The sequence below is a fragment of the Coregonus clupeaformis genome, chromosome 28 (genome assembly GCF_020615455.1).
Source record: "Coregonus clupeaformis isolate EN_2021a chromosome 28, ASM2061545v1, whole genome shotgun sequence".
Classification (NCBI taxonomy): Eukaryota; Metazoa; Chordata; class Actinopteri; order Salmoniformes; family Salmonidae; genus Coregonus; species Coregonus clupeaformis.
The window spans coordinates 27,031,952-27,049,044 of NC_059219.1; the positions used below are offsets into that span (position 1 = coordinate 27,031,952).

The 17,093-nt window shown below is 46.7% G+C and overlaps 1 protein-coding gene across 3 annotated transcripts in view; it reads right to left on the reverse strand.

The window, feature by feature from the left end:
- The window catches only part of LOC121543404 (protein arginine N-methyltransferase 8-B), a 29,416-nt gene that overhangs the window by 2,155 nt on the left and 10,168 nt on the right, over positions 1-17,093 (reverse strand). For 2 of the 3 annotated variants that reach the window (XM_041853244.2, XM_041853245.2), the window contains exons 3-8: positions 13,617-13,772; positions 12,438-12,501; positions 8,164-8,306; positions 7,458-7,545; positions 2,437-2,552; positions 670-820 (exon numbers count right to left, since the gene is read on the reverse strand). In XM_041853244.2, the coding sequence (XP_041709178.1) occupies positions 670-820; positions 2,437-2,552; positions 7,458-7,545; positions 8,164-8,306; positions 12,438-12,501; positions 13,617-13,772 (718 nt within the window). The remainder of the gene's footprint in view (positions 1-669; positions 821-2,436; positions 2,553-7,457; positions 7,546-8,163; positions 8,307-12,437; positions 12,502-13,616; positions 13,773-17,093) is intronic. The other variant, XM_041853246.2, reaches the window with a different exon arrangement.

Sequence of the window (17,093 nt, forward strand, 5' to 3'; positions counted from 1 at the left end):
GGATGCCATTACTACATGCTTTTATGTCTAGCAGTACCTTTTGATCATCAGCCTCAAACCTACACCTCACAATAATATCGCCCTCCCCTTGTCAAAACCTTGAAGAATTAAAATGCAAAAAATGTGCTGTGCTTCCACAATCTTCCAAACAAAACCAAAGGATCACTGCCACAGAGTCAAGAATCTCTGCAACAACAGGTATGAGAACAGTTTTTCACCCTGGCTTATTTGTACAAGTGCTACAATTGACTGATTTACACAAAATGATTGATGTCTGTTTGAAATGACAACTTTCCATTGTTGCATAACCTGGACAGGACCCATAAACTGAACACAGTGGTTCTCTCCCTGTAAAAGATCTCCCATTGTGACGTCATCTCTAGTGGCTTCTGGTTCGAGACCTTATAACAACACAAGTGGCTTGGGTGGAAGACATTTAACCTATATTGTCATACACCTCATTTCAAAGGACCTAGCGTTTAGTGAATGTGGTCACATCGCGGTCGTGTTCATTAGTGCACACCGTAGCAAAAACGTTTTTGCAAGGGAAAACAAAAGTAGGTCTTTCTTATTGGACGTTCAGGTAGTCCTTCCCTGTTTCAGTCTGTTTTCTGCTTCTTGGTGCCAAATGAACACAACCCATATGTGTGTGGTGAGGTGAGATCTAACCGGTAGAGAAGCCAGTCTTCTTATGACACTTGGTGAACTCGATGTTGAAGTAGGTGACCATGGCGTGGACATAGTCGTTCCTCTGGATCTGCAGGCAGAAGGCCGTGGTGAAAGACAGGTCCTCAGGCTTCACCGTGTAGATGTCCACTTCCTGGGTCATAGGTTACATGGGAAATATGGTTCAGGGGGACATACATCGGAAGAAAGATATCTCTCTCACACACACACACTTCTCCTTTCTCCTCTATTTCTGTATATCTATCTCAATCTCTCTCTCTCTCCTTACATCTATCACTCTCTCATACATAACAGCACTGTCAGACATACACAAATGCACGTCTCTCAAACACACATCCTTTTTTATTGATTTCTTTCTCTCTCTCTCTCTCTCTCTCTCCCCTCTCTCTCTCTCTCCCCTCTCTCTCTCTCTCTCTCTCTCCCTCTCTCTCCCTCTCTCTCCCTCTCTCTCTCTCTCTCTCTCTCTCTCTCTCTCTCTCTCTCTCTCTCTCTCTCCCCCCCTCTCTCTCTCCCCTCTCTCTCTCTCCCTCTCTCTCTCTCTCTCTCTCTCTCTCTCTCTCTCTCTCCCCCTCTCTCTCTCTCTCCCTCTCTCTCTCCCCATCTCTCTCTCCCCCTCTCTCCCCCCCTCTCTCTCTCTCTCTGTCTGCAGTATTTTCTTCCCCGTCAGTGAATAGGTTTCTCTGCTGTGTGTCAGGAGCTCTAATGTATTCTGTCACACTAGAGCACTTTAGGCTTGTAACTGGAAATTGAATCCACACCCGGTCCCTGACTAAGCTCTCCTTCTATTTTTGTGTTCAACTCTTTATTTCATTCAATTCCACCCAACACTCATCTGTTTTATTCCTTAATTCCTTCATCTGTTCAATTCATCCATCCATCCATCCTTTCATTCATACACCCTAGAAAGCATGGCACCTCTCAGCATCAAATCCTTTCCTCCTCAAGATAATTCACACAGCATCTCATATCATGCCTCACACACTGAAATGGAGGATATATTCTCCTCATCATTTTCTATCGCTTAGATGATTGTTGTGACATTGGACAGACAGACAGGCCGTCATTGGACAGGACAGACAGGCTGTCATTGGATAGGACATCAGTGTTAAATCCCAATCTGTCACACAGACCCGGGAGTGCCAGGCCTATTTATGGCCCAGGTACGGTGGCTGGCATGGGTCAAACTGTGAAACCTGTACAGTCTAGACACATTCACTGACATGCAAATCACAGACAGGGACACGGAACCCATTTTGGGCTCATCATAATTATTGGCTGTCTCTCTGTGACACTTCAATTTTGGAAAGTCATTTTTCAAGTGTGTATTTTGAATGCAATAAATAATAACAAGTGTGTATTATATGCAAATTGGAAAATATTTTTTTGCATATCCCATCTCCCCCTGAGAGTGGGGTCACGGCCAGCCATTATCAACGGCGACCCTGGAGTAAATAGGGTTAAGTGCCTTGCTCAAGGGCACATTGACCGATTTTTCACCTTTGGCTCAGGGATTCAAACTACCAACCTTTCGGTTACTAGCACAACGCTGTAACCGCTAGGCTACCTGCCGCCCTTTTTGGAACTGGCTGTGAATTGTGGGAAGGTTGGCCAGTGTCTCTAAACAGAATATCTATATTACAATGGCATCCCTGTTTATCAGATGTGTACATTCACTCATGACTCTTGTACACTCTGTGCCTCAAGTGGTGCTCATTACAGACACACACACACAGACACACACACACTGACCTTGACTAGGCAGGAGTTGGTCACCACCTGTTTGGGGTCCACCACGTCCACCAGGGGCTCTCTCATGGCCACGTTACGGATGCAGGTCATGTCAAAACCGTACACGTTCTCCCACCCTGGACACACACACACACACACTCAGATATGAGTCAATCTGGTACACTCTGTGTCTGAAGTGGTGGTCATCACACAGACTCTCTCTCTCAGTGGTGGTCATCACACACTCTCTCGCTCTCTCTCTCTCTCAGTGATGGTCATCACACAGACTCTCTCTCTCAGTGGTGGTCATCACACAGACTCTCTCTCTCTCTCTCAGTGGTGGTCATCACACAGACTCTCTCTCTCAGTGATGTCATCACACAGACTCTCTCTCTCAGTGGTGGTCATCACACAGACTCTCTCTCCCAGTGGTGGTCAACACACACTCTCTCTCCCAGTGATGGCCATCACACATACTCTCTCTCTCAGTGGTGGTCATCACACAGACTCTCTCTCTCAGTGGTGGTCAACACACACTCTCTCTCTCAGTGATGGCCATCACACAGACTCTCTCTCTCAGTGATGGTCAACACACACACTCTCTCTCTCTCAGTGGTTGTCATCACACAGACTCTCTCTCTCAGTGATGGTCAACACACTTTCTCTCTCTCTCTCTCTCTCTCTCTCTCTCAGTGATGGTCATCACACAGACTCTCTCTCTCAGTGGTGGTCACCACACAGACTCTCTCTCAGTGATGGTCATCACACAGACTCTCTCTCTCAGTGGTGGTCATCACACAGACTCTCCTCTCTCAGTGGTGGTCAACACACTCTCTCTCTCAGTGATGGTCATCACACAAACTCTCTCTCTCAGTGGTGGTCATCACACAGACTCTCTCTCAGTGATGGTCATCACACAGACTCTCTCTCTCTCAGTGATGGTCATCACACAGACTCTCTCTCTCAGTGATGGTCAACACACACTCTCTCTCTCTCAGTGATGGCCATCACACAGACTCTCTCTCAGTGATGGTCAACACACACTCTCTCTCTCTCTCTCTCAGTGGTGGTCATCACACAGACTCTCTCTCTCAGTGATGGTCAACACACTTTCTCTCTCTCTCTCTCTCTCTCAGTGATGGTCATCACACAGAATCTCTCTCAGTGGTGGTCATCACACAGACTCTCTCTCAGTGATGGTCATCACACAGACTCTCTCTCTCAGTGGTGGTCATCACACAGACTCTCTCTCAGTGGTGGTCAACACACTCTCTCTCTCTCTCTCTCTCTCTCTCTCTCTCTCTCTCTCTCTCTCTCTCTCTCTCAGTGATGGTCATCACACAGACTCTCTCTCTCAGTGGTGGTCATCACACAGACTCTCTCTCAGTGATGGTCATCACACAGACTCTCTCTCTCTCAGTGATGGTCATCACACAGACTCTCTCGCTCAGTGGTGGTCATCACACAGACTCTTTCTCTCAGTGGTGGTCATCACACAGACTCTCTCTCTCAGTGATGGTCATCACACAGACTCTCTCTCTCAGTGGTGGTCATCACACAGACTCTCTCTCAGTGGTGGTCATCACACAGACTCTCTCTCTCAGTGATGGTCATCACACAGACTCTCTCTCTCAGTGGTGGTCATCACACAGACTCTCTCTCTCATTGATGGTCATCACACAGACTCTCTCTCTCTCAGTGGTGGTCATCACACAGACTCTCTCTCTCAGTGGTGGTCATCACACTGACTCTCTCTCTCAGTGGTGGTCATCACACAGACTCTCTCTCTCAGTGGTGGTCATCACACAGACTCTCTCTCTCAGTGGTGGTCATCACACAGACTCTCTCTCTCAGTGGTGGTCATCACACAGACTCTCTCTCTCATTGATGGTCATCACACAGACTCTCTCTCTCTCAGTGGTGGTCATCACACAGACTCTCTCTCATTGATGGTCATCACACAGACTCTCTCTCTCTCAGTGGTGGTCATCACACAGACTTTCTCTCAGTGGTGGTCATCACACAGACTCTCTCTCTCAGTGATGGTCATCACACAGACTCTCTCTCTCAGTGGTGGTCATCACACAGACTCTCTCTCTCAGTGGTGGTCATCACACAGACTCTCTCTCTCTCAGTGGTGGTCATCACACAGACTCTCTCTCATTGATGGTCATCACACAGACTCTCTCTCTCTCAGTGGTGGTCATCACACAGACTCTCTCTCTCAGTGGTGGTCATCACACAGACTCTCTCTCTCAGTGGTGGTCATCACACATACTCTTTCTCTCAGTGGTGGTCATCACACAGACTCTCTCTCTCAGTGATGGTCATCACACAGACTCTCTCTCTCAGTGGTGGTCATCACACAGACTCTCTCTCAGTGGTGGTCATCACACAGACTCTCTCTCTCAGTGATGGTCATCACACAGACTCTCTCTCTCAGTGGTGGTCATCACACAGACTCTCTCTCTCATTGATGGTCATCACACAGACTCTCTCTCTCTCAGTGGTGGTCATCACACAGACTCTCTTTCTCAGTGGTGGTCATCACACAGACTCTCTCTCTCAGTGGTGGTCATCACACAGACTCTCTCTCTCAGTGGTGGTCATCACACAGACTCTCTCTCTCAGTGATGTCATCACACAGACTCTCTCTCTCAGTGGTGGTCATCACACAGACTCTCTCTCCCAGTGGTGGTCAACACACACTCTCTCTCCCAGTGATGGCCATCACACAGACTCTCTCTCTCAGTGGTGGTCATCACACAGACTCTCTCTCTCAGTGGTGGTCAACACACACTCTCTCTCTCAGTGATGGCCATCACACAGACTCTCTCTCTCAGTGATGGTCAACACACACTATCTCTCTCTCTCAGTGGTGGTCATCACACAGACTCTCTCTCTCAGTGATGGTCAACACACTTTCTCTCTCTCTCTCTCTCTCTCTCTCTCTCAGTGATGGTCATCACACAGACTCTCTCTCTCAGTGGTGGTCATCACACAGACTCTGTCTCAGTGATGGTCATCACACAGACTCTCTCTCTCAGTGGTGGTCATCACACAGACTCTCTCTCAGTGGTGGTCAACACACTCTCTCTCTCTCTCTCTCTCTCTCTCAGTGATGGTCATCCCACAGACTCTCTCTCTCAGTGGTGGTCATCACACAGACTCTCTCTCAGTGATGGTCATCACACAGACTCTCTCTCTCTCAGTGATGGTCATCACACAGACTCTCTCTCTCAGTGATGGTCAACACACACTCTCTCTCTCAGTGATGGCCATCACACAGACTCTCTCTCTCAGTGATGGTCAACACACACTCTCTCTCTCTCTCAGTGGTGGTCATCACACAGACTCTCTCTCTCAGTGATGGTCAACACACTCTCTCTCTCTCTCTCTCTCTCTCAGTGATGGTCATCACACAGACTCTCTCTCTCAGTGGTGGTCATCACACAGACTCTCTCTCAGTGATGGTCATCACACAGACTCTCTCTCTCAGTGGTGGTCATCACACAGACTCTCTCTCAGTGGTGGTCAACACACACTCTCTCTCTCTCTCTCTCTCAGTGATGGTCATCACACAGACTCTCTCTCTCAGTGGTGGTCATCACACAGACTCTCTCTCAGTGATGGTCATCACACAGACTCTCTCTCTCTCAGTGATGGTCATCACACAGACTCTCTCTCTCAGTGGTGGTCATCACACACTCTTTCTCTCAGTTGTGGTCATCACACAGACTCTCTCTCTCAGTGATGGTCATCACACAGACTCTCTCTCTCAGTGGTGGTCATCACACAGACTCTCTCTCTCAGTGATGGTCATCACACAGACTCTCTCTCAGTGATGGTCATCACACAGACTCTCTCTCTCAGTGGTGGTCATCACACAGACTCTCTCTCTCATTGATGGTCATCACACAGACTCTCTCTCTCTCAGTGGTGGTCATCACACAGACTCTCTCTCTCAGTGGTGGTCATCACACATACTCTCTCTCAGTGGTGGTCATCACACAGACTCTCTCTCAGTGGTGGTCATCACACAGACTCTCTCTCTCAGTGGCGGTCATCACACAGACTCTCTCTCTCATTGATGGTCATCACACAGACTCTCTCTCTCTCAGTGGTGGTCATCACACAGACTCTCTCTCATTGATGGTCATCACACAGACTCTCTCTCTCTCAGTGGTGGTCATCACACAGACTCTCTCTCTCAGTGGTGGTCATCACACAGACTCTCTCTCAGTGGTGGTCATCACACAGACTCTCTCTCTCTCAGTGGTGGTCATCACACAGACTCTCTCTCTCAGTGGTGGTCATCACACAGACTATCTCTCTCTCAGTGGTGGTCATCACACAGACTCTCTCTCTCAGTGGTGGTCATCACACAGACTCTCTCTCATTGATGGTCATCACACAGACTCTCTCTCTCTCAGTGGTGGTCATCACACAGACTCTCTCTCTCAGTGGTGGTCATCACACAGACTCTCTCTCTCAGTGGTGGTCATCACACAGACTCTCTCTCTCTCAGTGGTGGTCATCACACAGACTCTCTCTCCCAGTGGTGGTCATCACACATACTCTTTAAGTGGTGGACATTGAACACTATGTTACTGGCACTGTGTTGGGTTGGAAGAGTGTCTCAAGTTTTAGATTGAGATTAAACTGTGTTATTCTCTATTTGCCGCCTAGAATCGATAACAACCCTCAGGAACAGAGAAAATATAACACAGGTCTACAGTTGCCAAAAACGTGGTCTCAGTCCTTCCACCCTCCCTTAGTATGTATATCTAGTGTTCCTTTAGTGAGAGACAGGGGCCTTAAATACTCTTCCACTATGTCTGGCAGCCTGTATTATAGGTCTACTTCAGCTAGGCTTGAGAACAGAGCAGACAGGCTCTCCCTCTCCTCCATCCCTCCTCTACACAGCTCTCTGTAGTCTAACCCAGAGGCTGGAGGAGAGAGCCCACTGGAAGAGGGAGAGGATAAGATACATACAGTATACACACAGTAGCTAAGAAATGGAGATGGAAGGACGTTCTCACAGTGTATCTTGAAGTCCTTGTACTGCCTGTCCTCGATGGCCACTACATACAGGGCAGCCCTGTCAGGAAACATCAGCCCTCCAGGCTTCTGAATGTGAGAGGAGACAACAACATACATTTAGTTGAGATATACCTCATAGAGAATAGAGGCATCCTACAGTCACATGCATTGTCTGCACACCTGGCATCCTGTATGTACCGTTAGCTCATACCCGGTCTAAAACCCTGAAGCAGCAACACTGGTTAGAAACCAGATCGTCCTCTCACTGGGCGCTATAAGCAGGACCAGTCAGTATGTGGATAAACACATGCACGCATGTAAAGGTGTAGGATCTTAATTTGATCTATATTGTCACAGCAACATTATCCTGCAGCAACATGATTTGAACGTTTAGTCCATAATGTTGCTTGATCGGTGGTTAGGCTATTAGCTGGCCAAAAGTAAGTTACGTGAAAAGTGCAAAACTGTTAATATAATATATAATATAACCAGGAAAATTCTCAGCACCAAAAGAGTGACCAAATGTAGATCCTACACCTGTATACTCTCTCTCTCTCTCTCTCTCTCTCTCTCTCTCTCTCTCTCCCTCCCCCTCTCTCTCTCTCTCTCTCTCTCTCTCTCATTCTCTCCCCCCCTCTCTCTCTCTCTCTCTCTCTCTCTCTCTCTCTCACACACCCATACACAAAAACAAACACACACACTTACTAGCCATTTGTCCCTGGCGAAGATGACCGTATTGAGCATAGACTCGTAGAAGAGACAGTAGCCCATCCACTCTGAGATGATGATGTCTACTTTCTCCACTGGCAGTTCCACCTCCTCCACCTTCCCCTTGAAGATGGTGATGACTGAAGGACAGGACACAGAATGTCACTCACAACACAAAACTCCACTACACCAAACACTCCACTAGATCAAACACTCCACTACACCAAACACTCCACTAGATCAAACACTGCACTCCTCTAAACACTCCACTACACTAAACACTCCACTACACTAAACACTCCATTTACATTACATTTACATTTACATTTTAGTCATTTAGCAGACGCTCTTATCCAGAGCGACTTACAGTTAGTGAATACATTTTTTTTTTTTTATATACTGGCCCCCCATGGGAAACGAACCCACAACCCTGGCGTTGCAAACGCCATGCTCTATCAACTGAGCTACATCCCTGCCGGCCATTCCCTCCCCTACCCTGGACGACGCTGGGCCAATTGTGCGCCGCCCATGAGTCTCCCGGTCGCGGCCGGCTGCGACAGAGCCTGGATTCGAACCAGGATCTCTAGTAGCACAGTTAGCACTGCGATGCAGTGCCTTAGACCACTGCGCCACTCAGGAGCTAACTCCACTAGATCAAACACTGCACTCCTCTAAACACTCCACTACACTAAACACTCCACTACACTAAACACTCCACTAGATCAAACACTCCACTCCTCTAAACACTCCACTACACTAAACACTCCACTACACCAAACACTCCACTACACCAAACACTCCACTAGATCAAACACTCCACTACAGTAAACACTCCACTACACTAAACACTCCACTACACCAAACACTCCACTACACCAAACACTCCACTACACCAAACACTCCACTAGATCAAACACTCCACTCCTCTAAACACTCCACTACACTAAACACTCCACTACACCAAACACTCCACTACACCAAACACTCCACTACACCAAACACTCCACTACACTAAACACTCCACTACACCAAACACTCCACTAGATCAAACACTCCACTACACTAAACACTCCACTACACTAAACACTCCACTACACTAAACACCTCCACTACACCAAACACTCCACTACACCAAACACTCCACTACACTAAACACCTCCACTACACTAAACACCTCCACTACACCAAACACTCCACTACACCAAACACTCCACTACACTAAACACTCCACTACACTAAACACCTCCACTACACCAAACACTCCACTACACCAAACACTCCACTACACCAAACACTCCACTACACCAAACACTCCACTACACTAAACACTCCACTACACCAAACACTCCACTAGATCAAACACTCCACTACACTAAACACTCCACTACACTAAACACTCCACTACACTAAACACCTCCACTACACCAAACACTCCACTACACCAAACACTTCACTACACTAAACACTCCACTACACCAAACACTCCACTACACCAAACACTCCACTAGATCAAACACTCCACTAGATCAAACACTCCACTCCTCTAAACACTCCACTACACTAAACACTCCACTCCTCTAAACACTCCACTACACTAAACAATCCACTACACCAAACACTCCACTACACTAAACACTCCACTAGATCAAACACTCCACTAAACACTCCACTACACCAAACACTCCACTAGATCAAACACTCCACTCCTCTAAACACCCCACTACACTAAACACTCCACTACACTAAACACTCCACTAGTTCAAACACTCCACTAGTTCAAACACTCCACTCCTCTAAACACTCCACTACACTAAACACTCCACTACACCAAACACTCCACTACACTAAACACTCCACTACACCAAACACTCCACTAGATCAAACACTCCACTACACCAAACACCCCACTACACTAAACACTCCACTACACTAAACACTCCACTACACCAAACACTCCACTACACCAAACACTCCACTACACCAAACACTCCACTAGATCAAACACTCCACTACACTAAACACTCCACTACACCAAACACTCCACTACACCAAACACTCCACTACACTAAACACTCCACTACACCAAACATTCCACTAGATCAAACACTCCACTCCTCTAAACATTCCACTACACCAAACACTCCACTACACTAAACACTCCATTACACCAAACACTCCACTAGATCAAACACTCCACTAAACACTCCACTACACTAAACACTCCACTACACCAAACACTCCACTACACCAAACACTCCACTACACCAAACACTCCACTCCTCTAAACACTCCACTACACTAAACACTCCACTACACCAAACACTCCACTACACCAAACACTCCACTAGATCAAACACTCCACTCCACTAAACACTCCACTACATTAAACACTCCACTACACTAAACACTCCACTACACCAAACACTCCACTAGATCAAACACTCCACTACACTAAACACTCCACTACACCAAACACTCCACTAGATCAAACACTCCACTACACTAAACACTCCACTACACTAAACACTCCACTACACTAAACACTCCACTACACCAAACACTCCACTAGATCAAACACTCCACTACACTAAACACTCCACTACACCAAACACTCCACTAGATCAAACACTCCACTACACCAAACACTCCACTACACCAAACACTCCACTACACCAAACACTCCACTAGATCAAACACTCCACTACAATAAACACTCCACTACACCAAACATTCCACTAGATCAAACACTCCACTCCTCTAAACACTCCACTACACTAAACACTCCACTACACCAAACACTCCACTACACCAAACACTCCACTCCACTACACCAAACACTCCACTACACCAAACACTCCACTAGATCAAACACTCCACTACACTAAACACTCCACTACACCAAACACTCCACTACACCAAACACTCCACTACACTAAACACTCCACTACACCAAACACTCCACTACACTAAACACTCCATTACACCAAACACTCCACTAGATCAAACACTCCACTACACTAAACACTCCACTACACTAAACACTCCACTACACCAAACACTCCACTACACCAAACACTCCACTACACCAAACACTCCACTACACTAAACACTCCACTACACCAAACACTCCACTACACCAAACACTCCACTACACTAAACACTCCACTACACCAAACACTCCATTACACCAAACACTCCACTACACCAAACACTCCACTACACTAAACACTCCATTACACCAAACACTCCACTAGATCAAACACTCCACTACACTAAACACTCCACTACACCAAACACTCCACTACACCAAACACTCCACTACACCAAACACTCCACTACACCAAACACTCCACTAGATCAAACACTCCACTACACTAAACACTCCACTACACCAAACACTCCATTACACCAAACACTCCACTACACCAAACACTCCACTACACCAAACACTCCACTACACCAAACACTCCACTAGATCAAACACTCCACTACACTAAACACTCCACTACACCAAACATTCCACTAGATCAAACACTCCACTCCTCTAAACATTCCACTACACTAAACACTCCACTACACTAAACACTCCACTACACTAAACACTCCACTAGTTCAAACACTCCACTCCTCTAAACACTCCACTCCTCTAAACACTCCACTCCTCTAAACAGTACACTACACTAAGCACTACACTACACCAAATACTCCACTCCACCAAACACTCCTCTGGGTCACTCAATTATAACGCCATCTGTGGAGTTCCATCAAGGTGACATTTCAGAGTGATGATCAGCGGCATCCAGCTCATTTTGATTGATGTCTCAGTTTAGGGATGTTTTGTTTGGGAGCAGAGCTGCCAGACAGAGCTGCCAGCCAGAGTCCAGGGTGAAGATGTCTTTCTGAATAGCTCTATCACTCTCTCTCTCTCTCCCCCCCCCTCCTTCTCTCTCTATCCCTCCTCTCTCTGTCTCTTTCATTGATACTTTATCAATGTTAATATATATATTCTGTTATCTCTCAGTAAGCCAGCTGTCTCCCCCACTGCGCCCATATAGTCCTAATGATCAATAGAACATGAGTAGCCTGTTATGTGTACCATATTGTGCGTACAAGTTGCCTTTAGACACAGTTCTAGAATCAGTTTATCCTCCCCAAATCTTTGTCCCTTGACTAGTGAACTCGTAACATGTAACTTTGACAGGATATAGCCATGTCGGCTACCCTGTGTGAACCTAGCTATATAGATGATTGATTTGTAGTGAATCTCTTACCATTGTGTAGGTGGTTGGACTTGATGATCTTCTCAGAATACTCTGATATACTGGAACACTCAATCTGGGGCACATAACAAGAGGGAACACACAGGTTGGATGAATGTCAGTAGGTTTATACTGCTCCTGTGGTTTATTCAGCGGAGAAATGCTGTGCACATCACCTACATACTCGTTGATGAATGTTAGGTCTGACATTAGTTCTACAGGTATGGACACACACACACACACACACACACACACATACACACACACACACACACACACACACACACACACACACACACACACACACACACACACACACACACACATACACTCACACACACAAGGACACCCACTGCAATCATTGCTGCTTTACCACTCATCCTAGATCCAATCTCCACTTTATCAAGATCATTATTCATGTACCATTTCCCTCTCTCATCCATGAGTGTTATATATGATTCATATGATGAGGGAAATGTGAGGGCCGATAATGTATTTCCTGTGAATGAGACTTCAAGCCGTGCCCTAAGGGAATCAAGCTAATAACAGTGTGTGTGTGTGTGTGTGTGTGTGTATGTGTGTGTGTGTGTGTGTGTGTGTGTGTGTGTGTGTGTGTGTGTGTGTGTGTGTAGAGCAAGTGTCAGTGAGGGAGAGATGTGCTACACCCACCAGGACTTGTATCATTTACATCCACTTCAACTCAACAGACAGATCAGACGACTGTACCACAGATGAATATCAACCATCAAGTCTTCCTCAGCCTGGTTCACACTACAGGGCCAAACCGAGCCAAGCCATGCCAATCTGGGCTGGCCTGGCTACGCATCCACCATAGCTGCTTGAACCACGCTGGAAAAGGACAACGTGAAACGAAAATATAAAAAGTAGCAGGGTATGGTTCAGGTCGGCCCTGTAGTGTGAAACAGGCATCTGTTAAATGCATAGCCAGGGGCGCGTTCAGCAGGACGCAACATTTTGGAACGTTCTTATAGAAATAGGCTATGTAGAACGAACATGCCTCTCTGACATGTAGAATAAGGAATCATATCAGCTCTATTCATGAAATTTCTATCTGCAACGTTCGACAACGTTTGGCATCTGAACATGGCTCAGTACAGCTTGGCTCAGCTCAGCTTGGCTTTGCAGTGTGAAAAAGGTGTTTGGTGTTTAAAGCAGGAGAAGGACTCTCACCCCGTACACGTGCCTGGCGCCCGCGTTGGCAGCGAACATGGACAGGATGCCTGTCCCACTGCCCACATCCAGAACTATCTTGTCCTTGAACATGTGCTTGTTGTGGTACATGGCATTCCTATATGTCAGGGTTCGCACTTCATCCTTCAGCATCTCCTGTACAACAGGGAACAACATGGGAATGTTGATGGGATTGGGAATCTCACAGAGAGGTGAATCGTAACTTTTATTTAAGTTGAATTTTCACTTAGGGCTGGATTCAATCCGTATTGCAGAAGTATCGCGGAAGATCCAGCCCTTAGTCATGCATTGGTGTCAATGGGAGACTAAGTGAATATTTGACTTATGTGGAAGTTAGCATTTGCAGAATGTGCAAGACTTTGTAGCTCGGCAACTATGAATGGGTCCAGGACTTTTACCTGGTCAGGTCATGGGGTCAGGAAAAACATGATACTATGATACACAGAGGACGTCAAGCTCAAAAAGACTTAACCCTATTAGTCCCGAGATCCCAGCATAATTCTGCTTTTCATTCATCCAGCCCTTATATTTAGCCTCACAATTAAGTGTTTTACCATTTTATTTTCAGGACAACCAGGGCTAAATGTAGAACACAAAACAATTTGACATAAACAGTTGCATTCATGAGTTTTATTGACAAATGTAAATGTAAAAAATAAGGTCTGCAATTTTTTTTTTATATCTAACCACTGTGACTATTAAAACCTACCCTAACCAGAAACCGTGGATAGATGGCAGCATTCGCTCCAATCTGAAAGCGCGAACAACCGCATTCAACCATGGCAAGGTGACTGGGAATATGGCAGAATACAAACAGTGTAGCTACTCACTCCGCAAGGCAATTAAACTGGCAAAACATCAGTATAGAGACATAGTGGAGTCGCAATTCAACGGCTCAGACACGAGACGTATGTGGCAGGGTCTACAGACAATCACGGACTACAAAAGGAAAACCAGCCACGTCACCGACACCGACGTCTAGCTTCCAGACAAACTAAACACCTTCTTCGCCCGCTTTGAGGATAACACAGTGCCAATGACGAGGCCCACTACCAAGGACTGTGGCCTCTCCTTCTCCATGGCCGATGTGATTAAGACATTTAAGCATGTTAACCCCCGCAAGGCTGCCGGCCCAGACGGCATCCCTAGCCGCGTCCTCAGAGCATGCGCAGACCAGCTGGCTGGTGTGTTTATGGACATATTCAGTCTCTCCCTTTCCCAGTCTGCTGTTCCCACATGCTTCAAGATGGCCACCATTGTTCCTGTACCTAAGAAAGCAAAGGTAACTGAACTAAATGACTATCGCAATGTAGCACTCACCTCTGTCATCATGAAGTGCTTTGAGAGACTAGTCAATAATCATATCACCTCTACCTTACCTGTCACCCTAGACCCACTTCAATTTGCTTACCGCCCCAATAGATCCACAGACGATGCAATCGGCATCACATTGCACACTGCCCTATCCCATCTGGACAAGAGGAATACCTATGTAAGAATGCTGTTCATTGACTATAGCTCAGCATTCAACACCATAGTACCCTCCAAGCTCATCATCAAGCTCGAGGCCCTGGGTCTGAACCCGCCCTGTGCAACTGGGTCCTGGACTTCCTGACGGGCCGCCCCCAGGTGGTGAAGGTAGGAAACAATATCTCCACTTCGCTGATCCTCAACACTGGGGCCCCACAAGGGTGCGTGCTCAGCCCCCTCCTGTACTCCCTGTTCACCCATGACTGCGTGGCCAAGCACGCCTCCAACTCAATCATCAAGTTTGCAGACGACACAACAGTAGTAGGCTTGATTACCAACAATGACGAGACCGCCTACAGGGAGGAGGTGAGGGCTCTGGGAGTGTGGTGCCAGGAAAATAACCTCTCACTCAACGTAAAAAAAACAATGGAGATGATTGTGGACTTCATGAAACAGCAGAGGGTGCATGCCCCTATCCACATCGACGGGACCACAGAGGAGAAGGTGGAAAGCTTCAAGTTCCTTGGCGTACACATCACCGACAAACTGAAATGGTCCACCCACGCAGACAGTGTGGTGAAGAAGGCGCAACAGAGCCTCTTCAACCTCAGGAGGCTGAAGAAATTCGGCTTGGCACCTAAAACCCTCACAAACTTTTACAGATGCACAATTGAGAGCATCCTGTCGGCTGTATCACCACCTGGTATGGCAGCTGCATCGCCCGCAACCGCAGGGCTCTCCAGAGGGTGGTGTGGTCTGCCGAACGCATTATCGGAGCAAACTACCCGCCCTCCAAGACACATACAGCACCCGATGTCACAGGAAGGCCAAAAAGATCATCAAGGACATCAACCACCCAAGCCACTGCCTGTTCACCCTGCTATCATCCAGAAGGCGAGGTCAGTACAAGTGCATCAAAGCTGAGACTGAGAGAATGAAAAACAGCTTCTATCTCAAGGCCATCAGACTGTTAAATAGCCATCACTAGCACATAGCAGCTGCTGCTGCCTATTGAAATCACTGGCCACTTTAAGAAATTGAACAATAGTCACTTTAATTATGTTTACAGTCATTTTAATAATGTTTACATATCTTGCACTACTCATCTCATATGTACAGTGAGGGAAAAAGTATTTGATCCCCTGCTGATTTTGTATGTTTGCCCACTGACAAAGAAATGATCAGTCTATAATTTTAATGGTAGGTTTATTTGAACATTGAGAGACAGAATAACAACAACAAAAAATCCATAAAAACACATGTCAAAAATGTTATAAATTGATTTGCATTTTAATGAGGGAAATAAGTATTTGACCCCTCTGCAAAACATGACTTAGTACTTGGTGTCAAAACCCTTGTTGGCAATCACAGAGGTCAGACGTTTCTTGTAGTTGGCCACCAGGTTTGCACACATCTCAGGAGGGATTTTGTCCCACTCCTCTTTGCAGATGTTCTCCAAGTCATTAAGGTTTCGAGGCTGACGTTTGGCAACTCGAACCTTCAGCTCCCTCCACAGATTTTCTATGGGATTAAGGTCTGGAGACTGGCTAGGCCACTCCAGGACCTTAATGTGCTTCTTCTTGAGCCACTCCTTTGTTGCCTTGACCGTGTGTTTTGGGTCATTGTCATGCTGGAATCCCCATCCACGTCCCATTTTCAATGCCCTGGCTGAGGGAAGGAGGTTCTCACCCAAGATTTGACAGTACATGGCCCCGTCCATCGTCCCTTTGATGCAGTAAAGTTGTCCTGTCTCCTTAGCAGAAAAACACCCCCAAAGCATAATGTTTCCACCTCAATGTTTGACGGTGGGGATGGTGTTCTTGGGGTCATAGGCAGCATTCCTCCTCCTCCAAACACGGCGAGTTGAGTTGATGCCAAAGAGCTCCATTTTGGTCTCATCTGACCACAACACTTTCACCCAGTTCTCCTCTGAATCATTCAGATGTTCATTGGCAAACTTCAGACGGGCATGTATATGTGCTTTCT